Source organism: Erpetoichthys calabaricus, chromosome 7 (genome assembly GCF_900747795.2).
Source record: "Erpetoichthys calabaricus chromosome 7, fErpCal1.3, whole genome shotgun sequence".
NCBI classification, from domain to species: domain Eukaryota; kingdom Metazoa; phylum Chordata; class Cladistia; order Polypteriformes; family Polypteridae; genus Erpetoichthys; species Erpetoichthys calabaricus.
Window position 1 is genome coordinate 112,449,700 of NC_041400.2, and position 21,573 is coordinate 112,471,272.

Here is a 21,573-nt window from a genome sequence, read left to right on the forward strand (position 1 = left end):
GGTTATAAGGCAGCAGTTCTTACCTCTGCACCATTCAAGAATATGTCTAAACTCCCTGTCGATTGACATTTGAGCTTGAGGTTTTAACTCATCGACAGCCACATGAAAATTGAATGCTTTTTTTTTCTTTGGATATATTCTTGAATAAAAGTGCACATGTTTATTTGATATTTGGACTAAAGTCTTCACACATTATACACTTCTCGTAATTATTAGTATAACATGGAAAAAAGTTTCTGCTTTAGGTATGTGTTTTCTTTCATTCTACACTTACCCAGATCATTGTAGACACAGAACATGCATGAAATGCATGTATTCCAAATAACGATATACTGTATTATTTACCCTGTACAACTCCAGGCACATCACATGCAGATAAGGAACCTTAGCTTGAGCTGGGAGAACTTTTTGCTTGAGCTGAGCTCCGTCAAAGTGGGGGATGGGACAGCAGGCTGCTTGCTTCTTGTGCTGATCGATGCATTTACAAAACTAAAGACACTGATGTAGAGGTGCGAAGGGATTTAAGGTGGGTCAGGATTACAGGTTTTTTGGTAGGCTTTACAAATTCTAGTGTTAAAAAAGCTGAATCCAGATATGCCTAGATGCAAATTTCACAAAGGCCTTAAGGCCAACTTGTTTGTCGATTACCACCACTTCTTCAGGTCCAGACATTCTAAAAGTTTTTAAAACAAATAAAAGACCATTTTATCATAATGTATTCAAACATACAAGGAAGGACCCAAAAATTCCCGGAATTGGTAAATAGCATGGGAGTAGGGTTTAGTTATTGAATTCACCACTAGGCATTGTATGCATACAGTATGGTTAATCAGTCTACCAAGTGTCATTGTACTGTGTTAGTCGAGTGCATATTTCTGCTGTCTATTCTGAAATTACACAAATGACTTGGGTGATTTTTTTGTTTCTCCAAGCCACCATGGCAGATTTTCAAGAGAAAATGATGATTATGTTTTTCCACACTGAAAGACTTCTTCATAGTGAGTTTGTTCCCACTAGGCAGACTGTTAATCAGCGACATTACATTGAACTGCTGAGGTGTCTACAGGAAATATTCCATAAAAACAAATGAAGCCTTTCATTTTCTAACTAAAAAGATTATAATATGCAACCTTCTGAGGCAACTCAGACATCTTCCTCAGGCAAGATGCAATCAGTCTTGAAGACTCAGACAGCATTTCTATAATATATAAAAACATTTTAAAGTCCCTTCCTTTCAAAGATCCCAGAGTACAGTGGAAAAAAGATCTCTTATTCAACATTTCAGAAATGGAGTAGAAAGTAGCCATGCACCGAATTCACTCTAATTCTGTTATTCATTTTAAAATCTTTTATTGAGCATATCTATCTTGTATAAAATTGTTAAAAATGTTTCCAGGGCAAGTCCCAACGTTCAAATGTTGCGATCGAGGCTAAGCCTTACTGGGCCACATGTTTTGGGCATGTACCAAATTAACATCAATCTGGAACATAATCTTTAAATGCCTATCAGACAGCCTTGGTGTCACAGTCACTCCTAATCCATTAACAGCTGTGTTTGGTGTACTCCCAGATGGGTTTAAAGTAGAGAAGGACAAACAAACTGTAATTGCCTTTACCTCATCACTAGCACGTAGACTTATTTTGCTCAACTGGAGGAATCCTAACCCACCTCTTTTAAGTCAGTGGGTAACTGATGTTATATACTATTTGAAATTGGAAAAACTTAGAGGATCTTACTTAGAGGATTTGTTCAAAACTTTTTAAAACCTGGTAGCATCTAATCAATAACATTTTAGAATAAGCATTTATATTGGGGAAAAGTATTTTCTCTTCCCTCTTTTCTGCTGTTAAAGTTTTACTCTAGCTGTTGGCCTTACTATCCTTCTCTTGAAAATAGTTGGTTGAATATAGTTTTGTTAAGCGTGACTTGATTGCATGGAATGTTACATGCTTTTAATAAAATCAATAAAAAAGAATGTGGAATTAGTATTTAACCTAACATACACATCTTTGGGCACACAGGAGGAAAACATGGGGTCCGGAGGAAGACTTGTAAACTCCATGCATACAAGAACCAGGCACATGATATAAATCTCTGAAAACCGGCAGCAGAGCAGTAGCACTAACCAGCATGCCATTGTTCCTCCCTTCCAATGTCAAAATGAATAAGTGGGAAACATAAATGAACATTTGAAACTCTGATTAATATGTAATTCTTGTATTAAGTCCAGAAAAGCACTTATTCCACATTAATGAGAGTAGATGGAAGATTTCCCAGCTATTTAAATGGTCAAGTTTCTTTTCAAATAGTAAAAAAGAAAGTTTTTTGTAGTCTGGGTGATCAAAAAAAAAAACAAAACAAAAAGCACACCTGTTTCCCCCTCTGTTAAACAAATAATCCACTTGTGAATTTGTCATGAAATGAATCAATCTTAGAATAATTAAACTGTTAACCCATCCTTACGTGTCAGAGCCAGCCCCTGGTGTTAGATTATTCAGGAAGTTAATTCTACATGCTACATCAGTTTGTCATCTTCCCGGCCAATTTTCCGTAGTAATTTTATATAATATAATCTTTACATCAGTGTGTGTGACTAATTTCCTAAAGCATTTTTTTTCTTCATTGTTTGGTCCTTTAGGAAAGTCGAGTTCTGCGTACAGTTCCACTTCTGGCAGCTTGTCTTCCGCCTGGAAAGTGCAAGGTTTTAGTTGGAAGGAGGTTTAGTGAAGACAGGTAATACTATTTAATTTTCCATAATCATAACCCAATTCAGGGTCTCAGTGTTCTGGCTCCAGTTGAATTGTTATGTTGTTGTTAACGACTTAGCAATTCTTGTTTGAATATGTTAACAGTTAAGACCTGTGGTGTTTGATAGCAATGCACAGTGTTTTTAGAAACCTGTTTGTTGTGGCTTCTGACTCAAAACCATGTACACCCCCTGGTCTGTTTAGCAGTTGCACAAAGAGGCTGGAAATTAATAGGTAGGTGGAGAGTCTGTGTTGTAGCTTGGAATATTCACATCTGGGATAACTGGTAGGAAACAGTGGTGCACGATTGTGTTTATTTGACCAGTATTTGTCATTATCATATCAGAGAAGCTGGACTCCCTTTCTGTTTTGGACTTTGGTCGCTAGTGTGTAGAATGTGAGTTGTGTTTGAACCACATCCCAAATACACACTTTCTGATTATTTTTATAGTCTAAATTATCCTGGGGTAAGTGTATATGTGGTGTCCCATGAAAATTAGTGATTAAGTTATTAGCAGCTATTCAAAGTATGAATGTTAAATTTAAGCTTATATAAGGAAATGCTTGTTTTAACTGAGTGTTTTGCGACAGAATGAACTGACTCCAAATGCAATTGAAGGAGTAGGGCACTGTGACACAATGATTAGTGATGGTGTCTCATGGATCTGCCATCAAGAGCTGGAATTCCATGCCCAATCATTGTCTGTGTAGAGTTTATGTGTACTCCCTGTACATGAGGGGGTTGTCCTCCTATGTCCCCAAACATATTCATATTAAGTTAATTGAAAAAATTACAAATTTGTGTTGTGGGTGAGTGATTAAGTGGGCCCCATAATGAACTGCTTCACCTTTCCAGGGCTGGTTTTAGTATGGCTCCTAATTCTGCCAGGAAACTATCCTGAATTGAATTAAATATCTTTGAATATGTTACGTTGTTTTATATTAAATTTACCATGTGTGAAATTTATATGAACTTTATTGAATGGTTATGCTTTCATTTTAAAATCACAGTTTGAAGATGGTAATTTAATATTTTTGTTGAACTAAGAGATTCTGTTTCCAACATCCCTTGAGTTTAATTAATGGTGCAATTTAAATAATTACTTAAATTTGTAATTTTGCACCTGAGCTGTGCTGCTGTTTGTGCATCCTTATTCTTTTGCATTACATATCTCAAGAGACCTGGGCTTTTACACAGTCTTGTTAATATCTATGTGTCATTTGAACAGTTCCCCTTAAAGGTTTGTGTTTTTTTATTATTACTATTACTATTATTAGTATTATTATTTATCTTTTTTTTTCTTTAAATTTTGTTGGATGTCTGTGAGAAATCCACTTTAAACAGGATATCAAAGTAATTTATCATAGCATGTTATGCAGGATGTATGCAGTTCCCATTAATGACAGCTGATGGATGGCCTGGAACAACAGATTATGATTGAATTCCTTCTTGAGTATTCCTAATTCTCCAAATATGGCTAACACAATTCTTGTCTTTACATTTCACATCCTGCCGATCATGATTTCCAGATCCTTGTATTTTCAGAGTTTCCAACTCCTTTCACCATAATATTTGAGTCATCTGGAGCGAACTCAGTCTTCAGCACCCATAAATGTCACTACCACTCAACACAACCAAAATGAAACTTTACAGAGCACAAAGGATTCATTTTTAATAGCTTATATTTAATGGAAGCTGTACTGCAACTTTCCTTTATTCTGGCTTCCTCAAAACTACTAAACTCCTCAAATCTTAATAAATTAATTTAATAAATAAATAAACAGTTATTTAGGATTGATGAGTTTTATTGGGCTAAATGGCCTATTTTTGTCAAAATTGTTCTAATGTTCTACTTAATAACAATTAAGGTCGGGCATACCTTATGTGATTTTTAGAAATTGTGTTCCAATGACTAGGCACACTGCACAATAGAGTCACCTGTCGTATATGTGCTCAGGCTGTATGGGCACATTTGTTCTGATTGACATGTCACAATGTGGGTGCTCCAACTATATATGTACATGACCCTGTTGGCTAGTTTTACCCATTGACATTTTGCAATAAAGGTTTACCCATTCAAAAAAACAATATGTCCACAGGCTTTTCAAAATGTCAACAAATTTCATCTTCTTTTGGTAAACATTTCCTAAGATACTTTTGTCTTTCGCCATCTAATTGTACATGTATTGCTATAGGATAGTTAACTTTTTGAATTTAAAAAGGTTAAAATGAGCATGACAAAGGCAAACCCCGTGTACAATGTCCCGCCACTATACTACAATGTATTGAAATGCGATACCAATCATTTTAGCATCTGATGAGACTGCTCACACTAAATGACAGCCTCTACTTTGAATTGAAGATCAATATCTGGTTGGGTTGATTCATTAATTTGTCGTTGACCAGAAAAGCACACTGAAAGTAAGGTCACTTGTCTGGAAGGAAGTGAGGTTAGTGACTATGTCGTATCTAAACCCATCATCCATTTTAATTCTGGTACAGCACACTCCTGTAACACGTGTTTGTGACAGTGTTTAGAAAGGATTAGCACTGCTTGGAGTTATTTGGATCTATGATAGTGGTGTTCTGCAAGATTAGAAAATGGTAGCATTAATTATTTAGGCAAACACTAACCTGTATAATAATAATTTAATTTTGAAATTTTCTTTGAAAAAAGGTAATAATATAAATATTATATTATAATATAATAATTATTTATTATTATAAATAATAATATTTATAACAACAATAATTAATATCAAGTCAAATGCTTAAAATCAGCTATAGCTTACAGCTTTGGAATTGTAGATTGGTTAAAGATGGATTGGAAGACAAGAAAATCTCTTTACAGTCAGGAGTATCCATCATCCATAGGCTGCTGTTGAATTACTTTACATCAAGAGACAAAATGGTGAACATGGACAAATCAAATTAACAACTACTTGCAACAATTGACTTAAGTGATATACTGTAAAACTAGGCCAAAATAAGTTCACCAGGATGGTGAAAGAGAATGATGCAGGCAAAAAGAGGCTGACATTGACACGGTCAAGTATGGTGTTAAGAAAGAGAAAATATAACTTCTGAAGAGCAATCCACTACATCAGGCATGCGCAACCTTTCCGCTATTGACGGCTGCACTACAGACTTTTTACTTTAATAACGGCCGCACTACAGACTTTTTACTTTAATAACGGCCGCCAGTAAGTCCAAGTAAACTTAATAATGTTTTATGATTTATGTAAAAATTTACAGATTACACATTAAAACAGAGTATGATATATCTGACAATATTCAATTTACTGGTCTACATATGTAAAAAAATGTCTACGAAACGTCATATAGGACAAAAAACCTTTACAGCAATTGTTTCAGGAAGTTTGGAAAACATCGCCATTAATGGCTTCCTTGCTCTTGCATGTTTGCAGACAGACTTGCAAAGTCAGGGGACTCGCTGGAGACCATTAGCCGTATTCCAGACTCTAGATTGCTGTCTACCAATCGGGTTCGGTACTTGTTTTTCAGATATTTCATTCTGGAAAACGCTGCTTCGCACATATGATGACCGTTTGCTAATGGCGATAGGCAGTGTATGGACTTAGCCACAAGGCTGTACAGGCGTACACTCCCATTTCCTTCTCAGTTCCATATTGGCTAGCCGCTAGTCACGTGACTTCAAATGTACTCCTGGGTGTCAGCCCATTTCAACCGAACTTAATATTCAAGTAAGCAAATCGGCTTTCGGTGTCACCATACCGACCCGGCCGACAAAGATTCCGCGGCGTTGAGACCCCTTACTCGCTGGAGTCCAGAGACCCTACACCTGCACGGCCGCCATTACGTACACTTTAATATACACGTCCACGGCCGCCAAAGTCCTTGCCCACGGCCGCATGCGGCCGTACGGCCGCAGGTTGCGCACAGCTGCACTACATGGACAATTCTAGATTTAGAAAGGCCAACAATCAATAAAGAAGAAGAATCTGTGACATTATTATGTGACTCAGGCCTAATAGGTAAGACAGAAAGCATTATAATTGTAGGCAAGGATCAGGCACTCAACACCAGATACAATGAGGAATTATCTTGAAGCAGCCAGGAAACAGGAGGTGCCGGTTGTGTAGGTAGACAGATGGTGCAAGTGTAGTGGTGGGCTCTACAAAACTTGCACCATCTGAGTACATCAACAAATACATCAAGGTGGCCAGTTGCATAGTCTGGGCAATGTACAACAATCTGGGGTTGCAAGTGCCTAACAGATACTATAAGGTGTGGGATATGGCCGGCCATTCATCCCGGCCAATACCCCCAGGCCGCCAGATGGAGCCCTCCCTGCAACATGGAGGTGCCCCAAATTCCAGCAGGGCCTCATGGACAGTGGAGTTTTAATGCACAGCCTTGCTGGATACCATGGGGGCCGCCAGGAGTCGCTGCAGGGAGGCCCAGGGATTTATATTTTCCGTATAGCCCAGAAGTATTTCCAAGTCACGGGAACAGAAGAAATGATATACTTCCGGGCTGAAGAAAAAAGAGAAGTTTTTACCTGACCCGGAAGTACTGGAAAATCACATGGACTGAGGGCTCAGAAGCACTTCCGGGTCGAGGACTATAAAGGACTGTGGGAAATCCCAGACGGATTGAGCTGAGTTGGGAGGCAGGGTGGCTAAGCATCTGGGAGATTGGAGGATTGTTCATTTGATTATTATTGAGTATAGTGGAATGGTGGTGCTTTGTGCACTTTATTATTATAATAAATATTCATTTTGGACTTTTATCTGGTGTCTGACGTCTGGTCTGAGGGTTCAAGGGGTCACGGGGACCCTTAAATTGTCACAAAGGACATATCAAAAGATGTCATCATCATCACTGAGATCACCATGTGCGATATGCTGATAGTTGTAGATGGGACTATACCAGTACAATCTCCTGACATTGTCCTAGATGACAAGAAAGAGAGAAGCTGTCTGCTGCTTGACATACTGTAGCCATATGGGTTAACCTACATGGTACTCTCTATTAGCTAATTACATGGAATGTTTAAAGTGTTTTATTTATATAATACATATGATTCAGACAGCAAAATGTTTGCATGCCACCTGCACAGACTATACACAACACGAACATAAAAAAGTTCTAAACTCAAACTGACACTGATAAGTTATTACTGTATGTCTTCTTGTTTCTTTTGTTTTTATATAAGTCAACTATCATAGTTTACTACAGTATATTTGTAAATTTATTATTACAAATACAGTAAGGCAATAAGGTGGCAGAGTTTCAAAGCTGCCTAAATGGAGTTGGCACGATCTTCTTACATGTTTTTTTTTTTTTTTTGGTGCTCCAGATTCCCATCAACATTGCAATAACATGCAAGTTAAGGTAACTGGCATCTTTAAATCTGTCAGGTGTGGCTGTGTGCATGAATGTGCCTATCCTTCTAAATTTGGCTACTGCCTTCTTCCCAATGTTGTCTGGATAGATGGTGGCTCACATGCTGCTGAATTAACTAAGTGGACTTGTTTGGTAAATGCATTATTATTAATACAAACACTCTGTGGTGCATATGTATATTGATAAATGCTAGTTAACTTCTTAGAACTGCGGCCCCTTGACTCTTTCTGTGAGGCAGCTTTCAAAATAAAGGCTTCAAATAGCCATATGTCCATGTCCTAAACTGGGCCATTTATAATTGAGCACAGATAGAGGACAAGTAAGATAGCTGCTCATTACGAGAAACATTTTTAGAATTTGGTTATACTCTAAGTCAGGCTTAGTACTAATAGTGTTTTATAATCAAGTTTTTTCTCTCTTTCTAAATTAGCCAGGTGGATATTATTATTTCTTAATTTATCTGGGGATAAATTCAAGAGAATCAGATTCTTAGTTTCATTTTGAGAATGTTTTCATAAATTGCTGTTGTTATAAATGAGGGAGTTGATCGATCTGACTAGCTAGAATGTTGCTATGAACAAGATGAAAAGGGCTTGTGATTATAATCTTCTGTGCTCCTGTTTGTTTACAACACCTGTGAAATTTCCCACTTTAAAAATGCTAAGGAATATTAAGCAGGATTTTTTAATCAGTTGATGTGTAATGGTTTTCGTTATATATAATGAGTTTTAATTATGCAGAAATCATCATGTTACAAAAAGTATGCACTCTCAGTCATAAATCTGTTAAAAGTGTTCTATTGTATGGTATTTTAAATGTGCTCTGACTATGTGGTTTAGCAGTAGAGAATCATCAGCTAGCATGAGTGCAACAAGTGAACCTCAGTCTGTTTCTGTCATGTTTCAGCCAGGGTTTATTTTCATTTTGTTGTTTTTGAAATGTTGTTTTGCATATTACATTTTTTGTTAAGTAATTTTTGGTTTAAAAATTTTTTTGTCAAATTATTTAGTATTTATGTATTATGTGGATTTATGATTTAGCCTTTTTTGTTGTAAAGCTTGTGTTCTGTGGGTAGTAACCTAACAGGCAGGTTCACAGTGACATCAATGCTGAATGACCACCCTTAGCCAATATACAGTGCATCCGGAAAGTATTCACAGCGCATCACTTTTTCCACATTTTGTTATGTTACAGCCTTATTCCAAAATGGATTAAATTCATGTTTTTCCTCAGAATTCTACACACAACACCCCATAATGACAACGTGAAAAAAGTTTACATGTACATAAGTATTCACAGCCTTTGCCATGAAGCTCAAAATTGAGCTCAGGTGCATCCTGTTTCCCCTGATCATCCTTGAGATGTTTCTGCAGCTTAATTGGAGTCCACCTGTGGTAAATTCAGTTGATTGGACATTATTTGGAAAGGCACACACCTAACTATATAAGGTCCCACAGTTGACAGTTCATGTGAGAGCACAAACCAAGCATGAAGTCAAAGGAATTGTCTGTAGACCTCCGAGACAGGATTGTCTTGAGGCACAAATCTGGGGAAAGTTACAGAAAAATTTCTGCTGCTTTGAAGGTCCCAATGACCACAGTGGCCTCCATCATTCGTAAGTAGAAGAAGTTCGAAACCACCAGGACTTTTCCTAGAGTTGGCCAGCCATCTAAACTGAGCGATCAGGGGAGAAGGGCCTTAGTCATGGAGGTGACCAAGAATCCAATAGTCATTCTGTCAGAGCTCCAGAGGTCCTCTATGGAGAGAGGAGAACCTTCCAGAAGGACGACAACCATCTTTGCAGCAATCCACCAATCAGGCCTGTATGGTAGAGTGGCCAGACAGAAGCCACTCCTTAGTAAAAGGCACATGGCAGCCTGCCTGGAGTTTGCCAAAAGGCACCTGAAGGACTCTCAGACCATGAGAAAGAAAATTCTCTGGTCTGATGAGACAAAGATTGAACTCTTTGGTGTGAATGCCAGGCGTCACATTTGGGGGAAACCTGGCACCATCCCTACAGTGAAGCATGGTGGTAGCAGCATCATGCTGTGGGGATGTTTTTCAGCGGCAGAGACTGGGAGACTAGTCAGGATAAAGGGAAAGATGACTGCAGCAATGTACAGAGACATCCTGGATAAAAACCTGCTCCAGAGCGATCTTGACCTCAGACTGGGGCGATGGTTCATCTTTCAGCAGGACAACGACCCTAAGCACACAGCCAAGATATCAAAGGAGTGGCTTCAGGACAACTCTGTGAATGTCCTTGAGTGGCCCAGTCAGAACCCAGACTTGAATCCGATTGAACATCTCTGGAGAGATCTTAAAATGGCTGTGTACCGACTCTTCCCATCCAACCTAATGGAGTTTGAGAGGTGCTGCAAAGAGGAATGGGCGAAACTGGTCAAGAATAGGTGTGCCAAGATTGTGGCATCATATTCAAAAAGACGAGGCTGTAATTGCTTCTAAAGGTGCATTGACATAGTATTGAGCAAAGGCTGTGAATACTTATGTACATGTGATTTCTTAGTTTTTTATTTTTAATACATTTGCAAAAACCTCAAGTAAATTTTTTTCACGTTGTCATTATGGGGTGTTATGTGTAGAATTCTGAAGAAAAAAATTAATTTAATCCATTTTGGAATAAGACTGTAACATAACAAAATGTGGAAAAAGTGATGCGCTGTGAATACTTTCTGGATGTATATTCTGGTTGAGGGCTAATACGTATGTTTAAGAGAATCATTTTTGGTTGTGGAGTTATAATCATCATCATAAGTCCTATTTGGATTTTTTGTTATTTCTTGATTTCTGCTTCTGTTTTACAGATATTTCTCTTGGATTTTAGACAGGCCGTGTTGCCCTTATGTTGCCTTTACGCAAACCCTTTTTATGACTTTTTTTTTTTTTTGCTCTTTTGTCCCCAGCTTGTGCTTTTTTGTTTATAATTTTTGATTATTTAAATACATTTTTTTTTTTTTTAAATGAACTTTGTTTGTTTTTGTAATTTAAAAGCCAAGCCTCATTTTGTGTCTTATGGGTAGCTCTGAGGCTAGGGATTTGCAGTGGCAATCAGAAGGTTCCCGGTTCGAATCCCATAAATGCCAAAAGAGACTCTGCTCTGTTGGTCCCTTGAGCAAGGCCGTTAACCTGCAATTGCTGAGCGCTTTGAATAGTGAGAAAAATGCTATATAAATGCAAAGAATCTATATATATATAATTCACTAAAGCAGCCGACTATGGGCAGGCAAGACGCAAGACAGAGCCCCGCCCGCCAACAATTCACTAAGGAGCCGACCATGGGATACGCACAATAGAGCCACGCCCATGGCAGGCAAGACGCAAGACAGAGCCACACCCATAATTCACTAAGGCAGCCCAAGCAGCCGACCATGGGCAGGCAGAGAGAGACACACACACACAGGTGCACGAGAGAGAGAGACACACACACACACACACACACACAGACACACAGGTGCACGAGAGAGAGAGAGACACACACACATACAAGCGTGCGAGAGAGACACACACACACAGGCGCGAGACAGAGCCACTACCATAATTCACTAAGGCAGCCGACCATGGCAGGCAAGACGCAAGACAGAGCCACGCCCACCAACAATTCACTAAGCAGCCGTGTGCGCCGAAGATTTCCGCACGTGTTCAGTCTCTTCCTGTGCATTCCCTGTGCAGCGAGCGAGCGAGCCAGAAAGAGAGAGAGAGAGAGCGACACACACAGGCATGCAAGAGAGACACAGAGACACACACACACACACACACACACACACACACACAGAGGCACGCGAGAGAGAGACACACACATGCACACAAACACGCACACACACACAGGCGCTCACTAAAGCAGCCGACCATGGCAGGCAAGACGCAAGACAGAGCCACGCCCATAATTCACTAAGGCAGCCAACCATGACATGCAAGACGCAAGACACAGCCGCTCCGCCAACTCACAGAGCCCCGCCCACCAACAATTCACTAAGCAGCTGTGCGCGCCGATGATTTCTGCACGTGTTCAGTCTCTCCCTGTGCATTCCCTGTGCAGCGAGAGAGCAAGCCAGAGAGAGAAAGAGCGACACACACAGGCGCGCGAGAGAGACACACACACACAGGTGCGCGAGAGAGAGAGACACACACACACACATACAGGTGCGAGAGAGAGAGACACACACACACATACAGGTGCGAGAGAGAGAGACACACACACACAGGTGCGCAAGAGAGAGACACACACACACAGGTGCGCGAGAGAGAGACACACACACACACACACACACACACACAGGCGCGAGAGAGAGAGAGACACACACACACAGGCACGTGAGAAAGACACACACACAGGCAGCGCAAGAGAGAGAGCTGGACGCATAAGGCAGAGAAGGCAGTTAAAGAATGCACCGGGCTTGATTTTGTTTTCACTTCTGTTTACAGCGATCGGTTCGTAGCGTGCATTGTTGCAATGTTACTTTTCTTGGTGGTTTATTAAATTACGGATTTTTCAAATGTTCATTTTTTCCCTGTGATAGATAGATAGATAGATAGATAGATAGATAGATAGATAGATAGATAGATAGATAGATAGATAGATAGATAGATAGATAGATAGATAGATAGATAGATAGATAGATACTTTATTAATCCCAAGGGGAAATTCACATTCTGTGTTTAAAACTCATTAAAAAGTGTTTTTAGCAAGCGGTTCGTAGCGCTATAGCGTGAACTCTTGCAGTGTTAAGTTTTCTCTGTTGTTCAAGGTTTTCTCAGTGTTATTCAATGTTTTTACATTTAGTTTACTATTACGCTGTGCATTCTATGATATAATCTTCTATCTGTCTATATATGTAATTCACTAAGACCATGGCAAGCAAGACGCACACAAGACAGAGTCTCTGTAAAGGCACTAGACTGACTGTTACCAGCATTCACTGCAATGTACTAGAGTGTAAAACAATCGCAGCTGCTACCTCACAAACTGTCCATATTACCCGGATTTCCCTGACCCCATCAAATTCAAATTTGCCGTTTACTTTTACACGCAAACAATTTCCTGTTAGATTGGCCTTTGCAATGACAATTAATAAGGCACAGGGACAAACTTTCAAAAAGATATGCCTGTATCTGCCAAAACCAGTTTTCAGTCACGGACAATTGTATGTTGCTCTCTCCAGAGTTCCATCTTTTCATTCACTCACAGTTGTATCCTCAAATCCACCCCATTTGGACAACTGTGTCTTTCAGAAAGTGTTCACCCATCAATAAATAATTATGCGGCGTATGGTACGCTGCGGGTTGGCTAGTTATTATTAATTATTAAAGCCCACCATTTGAGTTTGGATCTAGGCTTCCTGATGTAAGGCCTGTTTCTCAGGCCCAGATCTAGTCCTGGTCTGACTTTTCTTTATTTTGAGGCCTACTCTCACATTTTGCTATTGAGGTGTTATACAAACTTAAAGATGCTTATTATGCACATTGTACAAAATTTACCATTTCATTACAGTTTATATTCTTATCCAGCCAGTGACCCACACTTTTCTAAACTTACTTAGTACAATGACTGCACTAAATGGCTACTGTCTGAAATGGGAATGGAATCAGGAGACAAAAGTTGGTAATGCAAACCATGCAAGGTCATAACCGGAGAAACAGAATTGGAGAATCAAGCTCAGAATGAGAAACCAAAATCATAGCTAAGGGGTGTAGCAACAGGGTCAAAAACTGGTAAAATGCATTGGAAACAGAGCCAATATGTAAACCAAAAGACATAATCAAAATACAGAAAAAGCTTATAAACAGAGTTTTAGGTTGTTTCCACAATCCTGGACAACCAGGAAGTGTGCAATGCTCACCTTTATATCTTCCACCTGGTATATCATATAATTACTATAATTCACATGTGAAATAGCCTTGATGGAATGTAATTTTTTTCTGCTGCTATACATTTGTTTCTGATCATCAATCATGTCTTAATTTGGGTTTTGAATCTCTGAGAATGTCTTGGAAAGATTATTTAATTTGTATTGCTACTTTAGGATTAATTCACTTTTGTCTGGCATTATGTTTTGTGGTTACCATTTTTGTTTTGCCATATTGTGCTTTAGTTGCCATTACGCTATGAATTTGTTGCTGGGGATTGCGGCCCAGAGTTTAAACTTGTGATGTCACAGATATAACACTTTATAACCCAGTGTCACATGTCTGTTAGCGTCTGAGATTATGAATATTTCTTTCAAAAAATGTTAGTAATGTAACAAGATGTTATTTATGATTAATGGTTAAAGAAATTAGTACTTCATTTTTGACTACAGTTTAGGTTATGTATTTGACTTTTGTTACTAGGTGCATTATTACTTTCTGTTTTTGATCCCTACTTGGTTTTGACTACAATTTTTGTCTAATCCATCTCCTGAGCCTTTCCATTTTTTTTGTCTACCTCACCCCAGTCAGACTAACAGCATTACAAACATAGTGTCCAAGTGTGTATGTCTAATAAAAGTGTCTGTTTTGCGTGGTGCTGGTCAGAAGTGCAAGATAGTATGGCTTCAGTTTCAATTTCAATGCTCAGCCTACAGTGGAACACTAGTGCATCACAGAACCCTGCTGAATTTACTTCAACTTGACTTCTGTGAAATCATGTAAATGTTCGTGAACTTCACAGAACTCCATGAAATGCATTGAAGTCAGTGTGGAAGGAGGAACTGATCTAGTTTTGAGTAGATTATAATGGAGCAGTGGTCCTTTAAGTTTCCTAGAGGGCAAGGGAAAAGTCAACCAACAATTCTAGACCAATTATTGTGGCCAAATATATGATCTGAACTGTGAGGTGCTTTGCTGTGCCTCAGACAAAAGAAGATGCAGGTGGAATGAATACCACAAATAAAATAAAACCAAACATCCAAAAACTAGCAGTAAGTAAATAAACTATAAATCATTGCACTGAGAGAGTGCCAATCTTTCTGATGAGGGGAGGGGAAAGGGGAAGGCTCCTTTATGGCTTGTTTTAATATTTATGTTGTGCACATGGCTCATTTGCATGAATAATTAGCCATGCAGTACTGTGTTGCCAGGGCACAGTGATCAGTGTTATAGATCTGCTGGCAGCACTAGTAATACTACAAATTTTTGGAACATTTTATAAACAAATGTGGAATGAAAATCTGGCAGTGTTTCTCAACCTTTGTGACTTTAGAACAATCTTTTATCTTTTTAAGTTCAATGACAATTCACATTTGACAATCAAAGAACCCAGGAGGTTCAAATGCCCGCAAGTGGAAGAAGCAACAATATTGCTCAGCATTGTTTGATGGACAGAGTGAGAGGGGATGGCTTCAGTGCACTTCAGTAGCTGAAATGCCTTTTTTTTCTCCATGAGTGCTTGTGACACAGCAATGGCCAAATTGTCAACGATCTTACAGTAGACATGCAGCTGTGTGATGTCACATAGACCTTGCAAAGCATTTCCAGGAAAATATTTGACGAACAATGTTACAGGTGAACATAGTGTATTCACAGTGAAAGAGCTTTGGCGAAATTCACAATTCAACACTAGTTACAAGCAAACCAAATGATCTTGGTAGACTGAATGGTCTTCTTCATTTGTCTAATGTATGTTTTCATGTTAATTATGTCCTTAAAGTTAGTAGTAAAGAGGATATTTTTGCCCCACTATTTGTAATGTATTCAATGCATAAATTACTTGGTGGTGCTTGGGGGACTGATTGGTCTCCTCCATTGTCTAACTTCCTTAAAAATAATAATAAAGAAGGGATTTGTATTTCTGATGTATTTGATGCATGGACTACTTGATTCTGGATTCTCAAGCTGTACTCAACTAATCTTCAAGCACTCAGTGTTTAGTTTAAGATGCATTTGACTGCAGATATGGTTAATAGTGATCAAAAGCACCTTAAATCAATAATGAACAGTTCAATTAATTGATCATCTAGTAGTTCACTGAGTCAATCCATCAGTTAAAATATGTAAGTGCCAATCAATTCAATATATACAAACAGACATACTAATTAATGATTCTTTTGAAAGCTGATAACTATTGTAGCCTTCAAAAGTGTCTTAAAATTAACAAATTAATGTTTCAGTTCATTTTTATGAATCTGAAGCTTTTTCTATGATTGGTAAGCCATTTGGTCAATATAAAATACAGATTGTCTGGAGAAATTAATATTTTTGATGCATGCTACTTTTATTTGCCATTTTCAATATGGATTTTATTTTATTTAGCTGTTGTCAGTATGCCCCATAGCTATCAGCATACAGTATGTCAGATTTATACAAATATCACAGCTTTGTCAGGCTCAGCATGCTGGAGTTTGGCGGTTTATTTTTAATATCTTTAGCCTCTTCAGAATCACAAATGTCCAGGTGGTGACCTGTTGGAGAGTGTTAGCATACCTGCTGAATAAGTGTGTTATGCAATAATGGCAGTTGCTGGAATATGAAACAGCCACTTTTATTGTTAAACCTTAGACTGAACCGCTGAAATCAAAATATATAACTAGCTCTGCCAGTTGAGAAAACATTTTCAGTTTTCAACAAAAGTGCCATGCAAGTTGGTTTGAAAAACTTAGAGTGAGGCTTATTTCAAAAACATGTAAATAAATATACCTGCCTGTCAGAATTCTGTCCAGGTCCAATTGAACTGTTTTTTCTGACTTGAGGTTATCTGCCAATCCACCTAATTTAGTGTCATCTGTAAACCTAACAATCTTGTTAATTACATTTTATCCAGATCATTTATATATATTAAAAAGAACATCCAACCTATGAGGAACCCCACATTTAAATCAGATAATTCTGAAAAAGTTGCTGTTTGAACTAAATTTGTACCCATGGCTATAATTTGCTTTTGATTTTCACTTCCTGAAGTTTGATAAGTAGCATTAACTTTAATAAAAACGTTCTGAAAATGAAGATAAATAATATCATATGTGCCTCTCTGATCAAATGTTTTTGTTACCTACTCATAAAACTCTAGCATTTTAGTGACTTCCCTTCTACAGACTCATGTTGACTGTTCAGGAATGTTGTGAGCACATTGTAAAATGTTTTGTCTCAAAGGATTAATAAAGTAAATGGACTGGGAAATGAAGATTAGTAGAGGAGAAAACCAAGAGTAAAGCTGGTTAACAAGCAAAGGGTCAAAACTAAGTCAATGGAAAACTGGTCAACAAGTTCAAAATGTAAGATAAAAATCCAGATGCCTGAACTCAGAAAGATAACTTCCTGAATTACTTACGATTGTAAGTTGTTTTGAGATTTCTCTCAAAACTTAGATGCTAACATTAACATGCCACCAACCTAAACAATGTAGAGTCACTATTAAACATATGGCTGGCAATGACTGCTATTGCCCCATAATTCTTTTTTAACCAATTACTCATCTACTGAGGACTTCTTTTAAGTTTCCTGTTGGTTTTTGTCCTACATTATAGGAAGTTCAACTTTAAATCTGCCTCACTGCTGCTAAACATCTCCATACCTAAAGTTCCTCTCATGTTGTTTTTTAAAGTTGTATTTCTTGTGTAACAGCTGCTGGTAAACTCTGTGCTTTTGGTGGTTTTATGAAAAAAAAAAAGAAAATGAAAAATGAATGAAGAAAATGAATACTAATAAATGTACTTTTTATTATTGACATGAGGCCACTTGCATGTATGTCCATATATATATGTTCATATATATACAGTATGTATATATATATATATACATACTAGGGGGCTTTGCCCTCTGCTCGCTTTGCTCACCAACCCCCTGGTTTTCCAGATACACACTTTTAAGATTTTGTTTTTCTTTGAATTGTTGCTATTTCATTAGTTTCACTTTTATTTCAGAACTTCTTTAAAAACAATATTTGGAATCTTTAGAGTCCCAACATGCTGAATCTTTTAAATGAGTGTGTTTAATGACTTTGTACCATAATTCAGGATAGGTTTCTCTGTTTGGAATTTCAGCACAGACAAAGTGATCTACATCATCAGCAGTTAATAATTTTTTTTGCGAAGTAACCAATAAATACATGTGAGGTAAATCCCGTTTTTGAAATTCTCTGACTTAAACTTCAAAGCCTTACAATATTTACATACTTCAGACATATCACCTATGTCCATATATTCGATCTCTATTTGCCTTTTTGTTATTTCTCCGAGTAATAATTTCTCTTTGTTTGCGCTAATGTGATGTTTACTTTCTTTGTTCTGACACTTTCGTTTTTTTCTGCTTTCATATTCTATATCTTGCTCTGCATGTGTTTCGCGCCTACGTTTTTTTTTTGAGTCTTTTGAATTCCACTGTTTTTATTATCTATAACCTGCTCTGCATGTGTTTGGCCCCCTTGTTTTAAACCTCTTTATGATGTGTTACTTTGTTTTCTGCTCTTTGTCTTCTATTTCTGACCTCGCTTTGTCCTGCTATTTTTTCAATTAAACCTGTTCTATGATGATTATTTTCCCTTTTTTCAAGTAACTACCTTTTTTTTGATACTGTAGCGACCTTCACATCCGGCTTGAAAAGAGAAGAAGTAAAAAAAAACAGACAGACGTAGTAAAGTCTCACAAAAGTTTTACTTGAACAATCAAGAAAAAGATCGCTGACTTCGTAATCCCACACACAACCTTCTAGCACCCTCTCCAACCCCCTCCTCCCGTCCCGGGACCTTCCCCCTTACCATATCAATCAATACCCCGCTGTCAGTCTTCCGTGGTGTACTCTGCCCTCCCTCAATTGAACCTAACAGTCACTCCAAAAAAAAAGGCTTCAACCTGGAAGGGACGCTACAATACTTTCGAATTTTCCTGCTTTCATATTCTTTACCTTTCTCTGCATGTGTATCGCACCATCGTTTTTTTGGAGCCTTTCGAATTCCACTGCTTTCATAACCTCTGACCTGATTATGCTCTGCATGTGTATAGCGCCAAAGTTTTTGAATGTCTTTATGAAGTTATACTTTGTCTTTTAATTCTGAGCCCAATTGGATGTTCTTTTTTTCCCCAATTCCACTTGTTCCGGACTGATTATTACTTTCCATATTTTCTGAATTTGCACCTAGATTATTCTTTTTTTTTACATTTTTTTCTCTCCAACGCTTTTGAGTCTCTTTTCTCCACGCTGCTCTTTCTACTTTGCTTAGTTGTCGACGTTTCATCTATAACATATTGTCCTTATACACTTTATATGCGCTGAGAGCCCTGGATCTGCTTGTGCTCAAAGCCTTGACACAACTGAGTGTTTTGCTGCCCGTGGTCTTATTTGATATTGGTTGTAAGTAGGATGTGTCTTGCAAGAATCTCATGTTCTACATCCCCAGGAGACAGTCCTGGGTCAATCTTTTGGCACAAAGTTTCATGTTTAAGGTTCGCTCCGTGGCCAATCTCTTTCGTCTCGCAGGTCTTTTAAGTGTCTTATAGGGTCGGACTGGAAATTAAACAGTGGGATGCTGGGAAAAGCATGGTGGTGGATGGGATGTCAGAGCAACAGGCTGGAAGTCATTCAGCTCACTAGGACATGATACCTTTGGGACTGGGGTGATGCAAAATGTTTTCCAAAGCCTCGGGACTCTCCCCTGTTCCAGGCTCAGGTTGAAGATGCGCTGTAGAGGACCCCCCTGCTCCGATGCACAGACCTTCAGCAGTCGTGGTGATATTCCATCTGGACCCGCTGCTTTGCTGGCACGAAGTCTCCTCAGCTCTCTGCTCACCTGCGCTGTTGTAATTGTGGGTGGGGATGTCTCTCCTATGCTGGTATCAGCAGAAGGATGTGTGGAGGGTGCAGTACTCCGAGGTGAGAGTGAGAGTGGGTTAGGGTGGTCAAACCTGTTAAAGAAGTTGTTCATTTGGTTTGCTCTCTTCGTAAGCATCCCTGAACCAAAATAAAGCCAAAGGGTGTAAATGAATTTAAAAGGGAAGGGATCTTGTTATGAAAATTAGAGAAGGCAAAAACAAAGTGAGTAATTTGAAGTACAAACAATACAATAAAAATGACATATTTAAGCCTTTCTAGGTTTTTCACTATGGCTGTTACATCGTTATATAATACATTGTACAACTCATTTACCTGATCAGTTTTCTATACCACAATTTCTTTTTGCCTTAGTTTCTTTGCTTTTTAACATATCCCCCCATCTTCTACTCTTCCTTTCATCTCTGAATATGTCCTATAATCATTTCCAGGGTAATGGGTTGATTCTATAACTGCAGAAGAATCATAAGGTTTGAACTCCCTCTAACAGCCAATGGTGTCCCTGCATCTTCAAGCCTTTCAAAGGCTTTAAAAGGCCAACGGCCACATTTATAAAACTTTGAATGAATTTGAGCTTAAAAATATGTGCACACCAACAAAACAACAAAATGTGTTATGGCAAAAAAAAAAAAAAAACATTTATAAAACTCGGTGTATACACATTTCTACATTTCTAGCCTGAAACATCCAAGTATGGAGCATGATAATAAACCCCATACATATACAATCACAATGCTACAGAACTTCATATCAACATACATTATAACAACTGCTCAGTGATATGAATTATTATAGTTGAGAGTTGTCATTTATATAATTTGGCTGCATTTCCCTACTTAATTAAGGGTGTCGGAATTTCCAAGTTTCTCCAAAATGTTGCATAAGCATGGCTTAGAATTGCCTTAATATACACACTTTCCCCCATCAAGTTTTCTTTTATTTATCTCAATGTTTGTGTGGGAAGTTGTGAATGCGCATTTCGAGCCTCTTTTTGCGTATACACAAGCATTATAAATAAGTCCCCAGGTCACTGAGGCTGCGCCTTGTCTGCCCACACTGTCAAGAGGACAGCTCAGTCCCGTTTCTTTTCTCTTGGAACTTTGTGTGTTGAGAAACACATCTGTTCATTTGTTCATTTTGAAGCCTGCTTAGTTCAGCTCACCATCGTGAGGGCTTTATTGTTGCCAGTTTCCACTTTGTGTGACCCTGTGCCCCTGTTTCTTACTCTTTTTGGTATTTGGCATACACTACCCACTGGTAATTTCTATTCTAATTACTATAAAATGCAGTTATTACTCATTTACTCTTATGTAACAAGACCTTAACAAAGGTTTCTTTTGGTCTTCGTAACACTTATAAAATATCAGCAGATATTGCAGATTAATTTGGCATATTGACGTGATGGTAAAATTACTTGTTAATATGAAGGATTCACAGATCTTATACTAAATATGGGATATCAAGAGAGGTGTGTCTCAGTTAAGCCACCTCAGACCATTCTAAAGTTTTACTAGTAGGTTACATTGCAGAGATGAATGAACACTTTACTGATGCTTTGTAAGTGTTATGAAGACCTGAAGATATATGTATGTTAAGGTGTTGTTACTAAAGAGTAAATGGGTAATAGATGCACTACCTAAACTAAAGTGTTACCATAATTTCTAACTTCTTATAAT

The 21,573-nt window shown here is 38.2% G+C and overlaps 1 protein-coding gene across 1 annotated transcript in view; it reads left to right on the forward strand.

Moving 5' to 3' along the window:
- Nucleotides 1-21,573, forward strand: part of dtwd2 (DTW domain containing 2) — a 395,350-nt gene that overhangs the window by 160,853 nt on the left and 212,924 nt on the right. The window contains exon 3 of the mRNA XM_028805260.2: nt 2,640-2,734. Coding sequence (XP_028661093.1) covers nt 2,640-2,734 — 95 coding nt within the window. The remainder of the gene's footprint in view (nt 1-2,639; nt 2,735-21,573) is intronic.